Source organism: Atta cephalotes (genome assembly GCF_000143395.1).
Source record: "Atta cephalotes unplaced genomic scaffold scaffold00063, whole genome shotgun sequence".
NCBI classification, from domain to species: Eukaryota; Metazoa; Arthropoda; class Insecta; order Hymenoptera; family Formicidae; genus Atta; species Atta cephalotes.
Window position 1 is genome coordinate 1191344 of NW_012130127.1, and position 12183 is coordinate 1203526.

Consider the following 12183-nt stretch of genomic DNA (forward strand, 5'->3'; position numbering starts at 1 on the left):
CTCTCTCTCTCTCTCTCTCTCTCTCTATATATATATATATATATATATATATATATATATATATAAATGAATTACCACACCTTTAATTAAGAATAGTCACGACGAACTGAATTTGATGACTAGCCACTAGTATTGAAATTTCATGTCCGAAATTTAAGATCACTTAAAATCGGAAGATTTGAGATTGGAGAAAATTTAAGAAACAATAGTGGTCACATAAAAATCAGAAATAACAGAACGAAACAAATTGGAAGAAAATGGTACCAATAAGAACGGTACAAAATCTATGAAAATTTACGATAAATTGAAAAATTCTCGGCCTGATACAGAAATAATGCCACAATTATCAAACTGTTATAATTTTAGACAAGTTTGATCCTTCACAGGGCTACTGTTAAAATTTTAAATAGACATGCGTTTGTTTCGGTCCAGATCTAATGAAATACGCTTGTGAAACCAATGGAATTTTGCAACTGCAATTGATGAAATGTAAGAGTGCATTGTCATGATGGAATCAAAAGCTAATTATTTTATGATTGAAACAAAGAAATTAATGAACGTATCAATCTGAAATTTTAATAGTAGCCCTGTGAAAGCTCAAACTTGTTTAAAAGTATAGCAATTTGATATTTGTGGTATTATTTCTGTATCAGGCTAAGAATTTTTCGAACTACTCTTGTATTTTTTCCGTTTTTGTTCTGTTATTTCCATATGACCACATTCTAAGTGATCTGTGAAATAGAGCGTGGATTAAAAGTATTAAGAGATGCACATAATAAAAAGAATAGGGAACAGAAAATAAGAATTTTAACTTATCAAAAACTATGTACTGTGGAACAGTTTCTGATAGATTAAAATCTCTTAGTCAAGCATGTTTTGCAAAATCATGCAATTTAATGCTGAGCGCGAGTTTTTCACTATGTATGTGCTAAAAACATAATGCATAATCATATACATATATATTTAATAACATGTAAACAGATTTGAAATTGATTTTCGAAATCGAGAATCGAAATTGATTTTGCGTCAGCAGATTCAGAGCAAATGGAGAGTAATTGTTAGTTTGTTGTCAATAAAATGACTCCATTTATGAAAAATTTTTGATTTTTCATTCATTTTCGGTAACGTAGAAAAAATATGATGGTAACAGGAAAAAATTTATGAATTTCAAGAGCAAATATTGAAGATTAATAACGTAATAATCATATTGATAGCAAAATTATGGCAAGCAATGAGCTCGAATTTCATATACATTATTATATCGATAACGGCAAACTGATGTACGTATGATATCTAACATTTTACATATATTGCAAAATATTTGCTGAATATTGTTGAAGTTTCTTGTACCTTGTTGTACAATTTCTTAATATCATAATATTGTAAATTTATAAGACTGATGGTATTGTTTCCTGCATGTAAAATTCAATCAAGCTCTCTATATACATAGTTGAAGACATCAGGGATGTCTACGATGACCACGTTTTCTTAAAGAAAATAAAGGACAAATCTGAAAATTTTAGGACTTTGTTCCTATATGTTTTTAAACCAATGTGATTGTCAAGAATTTGTGCATTATAAAATTTTATTGTATAGTATAATCAAATTGAGATAATGCGCAATTTTCTGATAATTCGAATTGATTCGACTGTGTTGGCACAAACCCTTGATATGAAACAATAAAAGATTCGAAATAATAAAAAACAAAAATAACTCTTCGAATAAATTCGAATAAAAAAAGTTCGAATAAATTTAATTTAAAAAATTAAGAAATATAATTAACAAGAACAAATTGTACACACACACACACACACACACACACACACACACACACACACACACACACACACACATTATAACAAAATGTATAACATTATTTATTATATCATATTTAGGTATATATTATATATTTTTTAACAAAAATTAAAGGAGGCTTTTAATGATATTTTTTTGATGAATGTATTTTTTTAAATTACATCATATTTAAAAAAAATCATAAAATTTTAAACATTTAAATTTGTTTCAAAATTGTTTTGTGTAAATGCAAACTTCAAGTGTTTCAACTTTAAGTTGGATTTTCTCACTTAGAAAATAATTTCCTGTAATGTCAAAATAAAGGACAATAAAGGACAATATTGGAAAATGAAGAATTGAATTTTGAAAGAAACAAATAAATCTAAAAGAGAAAGCTACCTAAAATAAAAGTCCTTTACAATAAAGGATGTATAATAGGGATGTCATAATTTATTATTTGTAAAAATTAATAATTAGAAGGTAAAAAAACACGAGCAACGTTTATTGGAGCTTTAAAAATAAACTAGTTTATTACAATAATACATTAAAAATTATATAATAATACATTAAAAACCAGTTTTTATCTATAAATAAATTGAAAACGTTTCGACTGTACTAAGTTTTCTTCAATTCATATACGAAAATAATTCAATCAAAAAAGGAAAGAAAGATACATCAAAAACATGAAGTCATATCACAGATTGAACACAATAATTTTAATATTACAGATAAAATTATATAAAATTATATAAATTGATAAATCTTTAATATCATCTTTTTGTTAAGTGAGTTTAATTATTTCGTTGGATGGCCAGAAAAAGCAGAGTCCAAAATTCTATTATTAAAGTCATCTTCAGAAAATTGAAATTGCGAAAATTCAAATAAAAAATTTGAATCTGTGTCAAAAACAACCAATGCATATTGTAAAATACAAATAAATTATAAATACAATAAATTATATGAAATTACTAACTTACAAATATAAAGATCCTGGATAATAAATATGTGCTCATGTATTAAAGACTTATGCAATATCTAATGCAGACAAATGAAGCGAAATAAAATACATTATAATACAATATTTTTATTGTAGAAGTCAAGATCGAAATTTTATTTTGAAACTGATTTCAATTTTTTTGATGGACTTGGATTTTCGCAATTTCATTTTTCTGAAGATGACTTTAATAATAGAATTTTATCTTTGGACTCTGCTTTTACTTGCCATCCAACGACAAAATAGTTAAACTCACTTGACAATAAGATGATGTTAAAGATTTGTCAATTTTATATAATTTTATCTGTAATGTTAAATTTATTGTGTTTAACCTGTGATATGACTTCCTTTTTTTTGATATATTGTATCTTTCTTTTCAATTTTAATTATTTTCGTATATCGGACTGAAGAAAACTTAGTACAGTCGAAATGTTTCCGATTTATTTATAGATAAAACCTATTTAATATATATCGTAAATTAGATTTTTTTAAGATTGAATAAACGTTGCTCGTATTTTTTGATCTTTCTAATTAATTTTTGCTTAGCAATCTCGAGCTAAATATTTTACATATTTTAATTTATTTTTTATATATGCAGATTCTCATATATATTTAGCATGAGACATGATTATATCCATATAGAATTAATAAGTAGTTAATAAGTACATACATTTATTTATTTTATATATTTCAGAAGAAAAGGGATGCAAAAAATATACTATATAATATTCAATTGTTTTTGACATGTTACATTTTTTGATGAAATTTATATGACTAGGCACGTGTTGTTGGCAACTTGCTATTATGTTGCTTTTTATGCACAGCGATAAATCGTTGACAGAAATACATTGACATTAAATATATGACAAGTTGGCAGCAATACATGTTGAATTCACGTGATATTATACCATAGGCAAATGACTCACATTTTGTTCTAATGTCTTTTGTTTTCATCCAGGGACGCTATTCTGTAACTGTTTTACACGCCTACCGATAGTTGTCGATGTTATTGCGGAGCTTTTTCACCATATAAACAATCTGTGCAACGACACCTACAACTGTCGATAGGCGTGTAAAGACAGTTACAGAATAGTGCCCCAAATAGCCAAATGCAGCGAATTTGCTGATATTTTTGAAAATCATTGAAGCAACTAATTAATATATAAGATAAATTCGGAATAAATTGACACATCATTACATTTTTGAATATAGAATTCTAAAGACGGCAATTTAAAGGTAATTTGTTATCATTAGTATGCTATCCGCAGCTAACAGCAGATTTACAGCATCATGACAGTAAAATGTGCCAAATAATGAATGTTATATATGCTGTATGTATAATGAAATGATAGCAGCCATCAAGCTGCTATCAGCTTTACCATTGTCAAATTTTGAATTCAAATGAGGACAACATTTCACACATAATGAAGCAGCCTTGTTCCTAATTTGTTGTCTGTTGTTACGATTAATAGCAACATGATACCATCTTGAATTCATTTGACAAGAATTTAAGACGCCATAATATTGCTGTTATGATGGAAAAAATTAGAATTGGTATAGGACTTCTTTTTTGAAATTTCATTAACTAATTACATACATAAGCAGTCATGTTGCTACATTTGTAACGTGTTCTATTTTGATGTCAGCAAATCACGTTTAGTTCTGCCCAAATATTAATCGAAGCCATCATAATTCATTGCTAACGAAATGTTATCACGAAAATCACTCATTCGCGAGCATTATGCATTTCCGCTGACAGATGATCACAGTGGAAATGCATTAACTTGTAAGTAAGAATCAGCTCGGAAAGAATATAAAGAGTGCATTTCGCCTGTAAAGTAAATCGCCAAAGTTGAGTTTTAATATAATATGAAAACATCCCCCCCTCTGTCACGAATTCTACAATAATTGATTGACAGCAATAGATGTCGACAAACTAGGGATAGGATACTTTCTCATTGTATGTGAAATGTTTCTCTCATGTAAATTCTAACTTTGATAATGGCAAAATTGATAGCATTTTGATAGTCTAGCACATGTAGCGTTCATTATTTGGCACATTATTTGCCATCATATTGCTGTTAACATGCTGCAGATAGCATATTGATGATAATGAATTACCTTTAAATTGCCGTTTTTAGAATTAGAATTCTATTGACTTCAATGTGACAGACATAATGCGTTTCACCTTTATCGAAATTAGTTGCTCCAATAATTTTCGGCAACATGTCAGCAAATTCACTGCATTTGAATATCATGTATGTATGTACGTATATCATTAGTTATACCTTATTATAAATTTTCGTTATACGATTCAAGTATGACACAATATCGAAAATGAGACAATAATCAAGGATAATTTCGAATCACAAATCAATACTTGCAGCACTAATATTTTTATCTCACGCTTTATTTCGCAGATTTCGCTTAGTCATGAAAAAAAAAACAGTTATGAATAACTGAATTTGTTGGAAAAGTGATAATTTGCATCAAGCGTATGTGATTGCAAGGCCGTATGTCTGTAGTTGTAAGACCTTGCAACAACGATATAAAATCGTTACAGATAAGTTTAGAATAAACTTTAAAGAATTATTATATGTAAATATTTCATTAATTATTTATATATTTGCACTAATAATAATTTCAATAATATATATTTCAATAATAATTTCAATAATGCAATAATAATAATTTCAATTGAATAATTCAAATGTTTGATATTGTATTCAAAGCAATACGTTCAGTTCCATTAAGTTCCTGTTAACAATTATCTTTCTCTTGATTGATTTCAAATATAATTGTTTCAATCATATTGATTTAATATTTCTTTCAAATAAGTAAATTTCTCTTGTAAGTTTTAATCGGATTTGATGATTAGCCATTAATATTGAAATTTCAGATTCGAGATATGAAATCTGAAGATTTGAGATTAGAGACTAGACTAATGCGTTATCTAGAATACATGGAATAAGAAGTAAAAAAATAAGAAATTGATCAATCACAGTCGAATATGAAAAGATCATCGATTGATTGATCAATTATTCTTACTTCTTACTTCGTGTACTGTAGATGACATATTAAATTTAAGAAATAACTATGAATTCAGACCCTAGTATGATAACAGGACAATGACTTTCTTTTTCATGTACGACTTTGTCTATTAACACTGTTATATCGGATTTATTAGAACATAGTACTTACAAGAGTTACAAAAGTGAGCAAACATCATGAATTTTTGTTTTGCATTTTGTTCCTGAGATGTATTTTTATACTATCTCTATTATATTATAAATTCGCTAATGTGTAGTAGAGATGAATCACTTTCAACTTTCAGCAATGGTCAAATTGCTCACAATTAATTGGAATATTGGATGACCGCGTTGCAAATCTACTATGACGCACTAGAGATTTATCATTTTTATTAGTTGACTACTTGTGTATAATTTTGGAATGAGAATTTTTTGCCATTGAAAGTAACTTACTATCAAATTTAATTGCGTGACTCGCTAACATAGGATACATTTCGTTTTACGCATAATGTGCATGGATGCATCATTTATCCTTATTGTTCATCGAATGTTAAACAAGGATAAATGATATATTATGCACATCATGCGTGAACCCATAGTTAACCTATTTCTCAGAAATGTAATATAATCCATAAGATAGTCAGTGTTAAAATAATAAATAATTCTTCACAAAAGTATATAAAAAATATTATTTTGACAGGAATAACTTGATGATAACATTATATATGTGAATAAATAAATTAAGACAAAGGGCTAATGGGAATTGGCGCTGTAGTAATTGCGCTATTATTATATAAATTCAATATTACAAACATAAACTTTAGATATGATGCTGATTTTAGATAAGTGTGGAGGCCAATTTAGAGTAACTGAAAGATTATGGTGAGAACGATACCCGAATCGCACTCCTCATTCACGCCATTATTTTTCTCGCTTAGCTAAGCAAATTGCTAATAATGATATTACTCTACCTGATTACAATAAAGATAAACAAATTCAATGCCTAATTTTTCATTTCACGTAAAAATAAAAATAAGTGGAATGACCTCCAATGGCCTTGAACTTGACAAATATTATTTAAGTAATCCTGAACAACATTAAAGAGATTTTAGTCATCGTTTAGGCACTTTGGGCAATGCCGGAGATACTATAACCTTCAAGCCTTATAACTCAAAAAGTACTTAATGAAAATAAACTTAATTATAGTATTTTGGATAGCTCTCGAGGTGTACTATAAGAATATGCAATAAAAAAATGTTTCATTAAAAAAAAAATCTATGTGACCTTGATCTTACCTTGGCGACGCCACCCAAGATCAACTCATAGCGCCAATAAATAGATCTTTAGAAACTCTACAACTTTTGTCTAAACACTTTTTCGATTGAACCTTATTCTGCGAAGATAAAAGGATAGTACGGATGGTCTGAAACATCCATATATGTGAATTAAAAAAAAATTTAGCGTCAAAAGTTATAAAAAGTACTGCGCTTGTTACTGACGGAAACATTACTGATGGAACGAAAAAACAATGTTAGCATTGCAAAGCTATAGTTTATTGATGATAAATAAGCTTTATGAATCTTGTGTCTGTGAATTTAAGCCGCTTATTTTCTGATAAAGATCTCGGAGATTAATCTTTTACTCAAAGAAGATTCCTCTTCTAAAATGTCAATATTATCTCAGTTAAATTCATGATTAAATTTTAGTCGATATTTATAGCTGAATAATTGAATGTATTCCATCATATATTTTGTGTTCGGAGATTCTGGTTTTGAGTTGTCTATTCATTTGTCCAATATCAGTGGCATCGCAATGTAAACATGAGATTTTATATATCACGTTGTTTTTTGAATTTTTTGATTGAGAATTGTGTGTGTGTGTGTGTGTGTGTGTGTGCGCGCGCGCGCGCGCGCGTGTCTTTTATAAAATATATTTAATATTGACACGTTTGACATTCGGATATTTTTTTAAGATTAACATAAAAAAATTATTGAAAAGAAGCATTTAATCAAGTTAAATTTTTATATTTTATTTGCAGGAACTCTCTATTTTCTAACACTTTACAATCAATCTATACGCTATAAATAAAATAACGATAAAAATAACGAATCCAAGCTTCATCCAATTATATTCAATAAATGTAATTACCAATTAACGTTACTCATAAGGAAATATAATTTATATTTATTTATTCGTTATTTATTCGTTATATTAAAAAAAATAATTGTAACGGTAACGATATTACTAGTAACATATTATTTGCCAACCTTGGATAATAGTGAATACTTCATCATCAGATTCCTTTTTATCTGTACTCAAAATACGTTCAAATTATTAAGTGAGGGTAAAAATGTATTATATTGTCTAAAAATGTATTATACTGTCACAAATCATTCGCTGCTAATTGCACATATTAGGCAAATTCTGATGCGTTGCAACGAAATTATTACGTGAATAAGAATCTTAAAAAGTGAATGAATATTTATTGTAAAAGTACATTCGTTTTTTAAGATTTTTAGAAAAATCTATTCAAATATTTATCATTTATGTTTATTTACTTGTGTTACGATATTTGAAAAACAGGAAAAAAACAGGAAAACTCGTGATAAACATTCATGAAGACAAAGTCGACGCAAGAGATTGTCAGGAAAATACGCCTATTTATGAAAAGAAACTTCTGATTTTATACATTCGGAATTTTTTATAAATTCTATGAATATCTCGATATATAGATAAATATATCTAGAATTTCTATGAATTCGAATTATTTGGATTTCATAGAAAATTCATATAAATCTGAAGAAACCAGATTTTGTAAAAATATAGGGGGAAAATAGATTCTCACACATACAATTTGATTATTATATTATATTCAGATAGTCGCATCAAAATATTTCTTTTCATTAAACGTTTCCCAGTTTGTTAACTATCTTAAATCATTTCACACACGTGTTTCATATTATCAAATTAGATTAATAAATTATCGTTTGCAACATCATTGATTTAAATAAAAAATAAAAAATTACACAAAATTACAAAATAGAGATTCATCTTTTCCTCTACAATAATGTAATTTTGATATGAAATTAAATTTATTGTATACAATTTAATATATAACTTGAGTAGTCGAGATAAAATTCACAAGTTTTCTTGGCAATTGTTCTCGATGGTCATTTGAAAGAGAGATATATTTACAGACGCTGAAAAATACTTATTTATGTACGCATGACAAGAAGGAACAGCCAGCATTTTGGATTCTATTGTTGTGTGGCACTGCGTCGAGCACGGCCGGCCAAGTATGCTCGTATCCGCTAGCGTTAGTGCGGACGCGACTGCAGGCCGAGATTGCACCTGATCACTCGCCCAATACGATGATTGGTGTCTTCAAAGACATCCTCAACCGTGAAGGAATACGTGGTCTGTATCGCGGTCTCACGCCTAATTTTCTTAAGGTATGCAAATAAATTATATTGACTTTTAAGAATTTTTACAAAAGAATTTATAAAAATTTGTTTGATTTATTGTCAAACTTTATATAAATATTACAGCTTAGTTAAATTAATTATTTCTTAACTTATGTGAGGATATAATAATAATAACAATGAATTAAAGATTAAAATTTTTATTGTAAATTCATATACAGTTTGATTGTTGCTAAATATAAAAATTTCTTCACAGGTTGCACCTGCCGTATCTATTAGCTATGTAGTGTATGAGCATTTCCGGCAGGCGTTGGGCGTCAATATGACGTGATGAACATGAACGCTAGGTGACTGATTAATTCAATTAACTAACTTATTCTCTCTTTCTCTTTCTCTCTTTTTTCTCTCTCACTTTACTCATGTTATAAGTATTCAACATGGCGAATTCATTTGACGGTAAAACACGTTTGTTCGGCTAAAGAAGAAAGAAAATGGCAGTGTTATTTATTGTTATCGCTAATAGGAAAAACTTCTTCGATTAATCGAGCGTTCTATCTCACAGTTTTTTAAATAATTTATTAAGATTTTAATATATTTTAATATATTTTTAATATTAATAAATTAGAAAAAATAGTACGAATCAAAATATTATAATTATCAATTTTCTAGGAATTGCTATTGTATATTATCGTTATTATAACGCAATGATGCTTTATTTCGGCGAGTAAATACAGTACAAAGAATGTCTTGCGTGTAAGAAAAGTATTATGTATAGTTTTTTTGAAACAATTACAAGCAAGTTTTGAGTGAACAGCTATCGAAGGAAGGAAAGCTAATTCTTGATTATTATTTAGTGTAAAAACGTATCAGTGGAAACGTTCAAGTCAGCATCAACATACAGTAAAGAATTTGCATATTATATAAATCATTATGATTTATTATTTATAATTATAATTTATCTTGTATAAAATCTTAAAAAAATAATTTTTTTTATTGTAACTTAATAAAAATATATAAGTAATCACATTACGTTTGTGTGATTATTAAAAGATTTTGTTTTTGCATATTACAAAATTATTTCAGAAATAAAAAATTATGGATTTAGATTCCGACTAGAACGTGCTAATAGAAATATGCTTTGTTATGATATGTAAAAGTGGTTTAATATCGACCTAAAGATTTCCATTTTAATTAAGAGGTTGGAGAATCGAGTTATACATTGACACTGTGATATGTATATGACTGTAAATTTTTTCGCGTGATTTATCAACACAACACTTTGTAAATTACAAGATTATTGCTCCATAAAAGTATGTAAAGTAACTTGATCCACTGAAACACAAAGTATTTTGTATGAAATAAATAATTTTTTATGTACTTTTATTAGAAAATAACATTTTTGTGAATTTGATCTTTTTATAAATGTAATTTCATATTTTTTAAATTTTAATAAATTCACATAATAAAATTATAACAAAAGTAATAATCAAAACTCAGCAAGAAAATACTAATTTCTTAGCGAATGGAATAAAACCTTATATTTGTAATATATTTGTAATAAGTTTTTTATAATGTATTATATTCTTTATTTATATTCTTTTAATGATTTTATTCTATATAAAGTACAGTTTTCTAAATTAAAGAAATAAAATTAAAATTCTTATTTTAATTAAAAAAAAAATTTTACGATAATGAAAACTAACTTCATACGTTTTTATTCTATATTTTTATTAAATTCAATTATATATTTTCCATAAATAGAAGAAAATTAAATGTTGAAGAAAAATAACTGGAAAAAGAAATACGACTATGCGCATGTACATGCATGTATGTACTATATAATAGCAGTCACACGACATTCTTATTTAGAGTTATCTTGCTTATTACTTATTAGTTTAGAGCTCTTTATTTATTTATTTTTCTCCTATATACGTATAAAGAAATACATTTCAATATTTGTTATATAAATGTATATTATTTTTCCTGGAATTTTTTATTAAGTTTTTATTAAAAATAAAAAAAAGTTGTTCGGTGAATCAAGCTTTTAGCGATAATTTGGCGATAATTACTATCTTGTTGTGAATCATGCGTCGCTTGATTTTCATCTCTTCTTATGTATGTACTTCATATATACATAAATTTGATTTCATCGGTCGTTGCAATTTACTATCACATATTCCGGTTACTACGATTCATTCCCTTAGAGTTTTACAAATTTACAAACTATGTATATTATGTATTTACATGTATTATAAACATGTACAATCAGACACACATTATTTATCGACAAATATTAGGGAATAGTGATGACTCATACATGATAAATACATCAATCTTTGGAAATAACATGATAACGATAACGCTAAACTGTGAACGAAACTTTATTCTATTAAATGTCGTCTTATATTTTGAAATTCCTCATTTAATTCAAATTAATAAGTAATCCAGGATATAAAAGAATATTATAAAGATATAATACAAAAATTTTTGGTAAACAATTTTCTTTCCAATTGAAATTTCTATTAGAAGTTAATTTTCTTAATAAGCTAATTTGAAGATTTTCTCAAATTTGTACTTTTTTCACTTTATTATTATTTTGGAAGATTATAATATTTATCGTGAATGAGTTATTGAATCGGACGTGATTGAAATTTTTTTATAGCAAAAGTGTAAATGTTAATTTATATATATATATGTGTCCATATGTGATATTAAAACACATTTTATATACACACATATATATGTATGTATGTAAAATTGAAAATAAATAATATTAAATAATATTAAATAATAATATTATTATAATATATAATAAAAAAATATTATATAAAACATGCGCGCATGCACGCACGCGACACACACACACACACACACACACACACACACACACACACACACACACACACACACACACACACACACACACACACACACACACACACAC

General features: G+C 27.1%; 1 protein-coding gene across 1 annotated transcript in view; it reads left to right on the forward strand.

The window, feature by feature from the left end:
• The window catches only part of LOC105623763 (calcium-binding mitochondrial carrier protein SCaMC-2), a 33461-nt gene extending 23564 nt beyond the window's left edge, over positions 1-9897 (forward strand). The window contains exons 6-8 of the mRNA XM_012205141.1: positions 367-370; positions 8944-9269; positions 9496-9897. Coding sequence (XP_012060531.1) covers positions 367-370; positions 8944-9269; positions 9496-9570 — 405 coding nt within the window. The 3' untranslated portion in view covers positions 9571-9897. The remainder of the gene's footprint in view (positions 1-366; positions 371-8943; positions 9270-9495) is intronic.
• The last annotated feature ends 2286 nt before the right edge of the window (positions 9898-12183 follow it).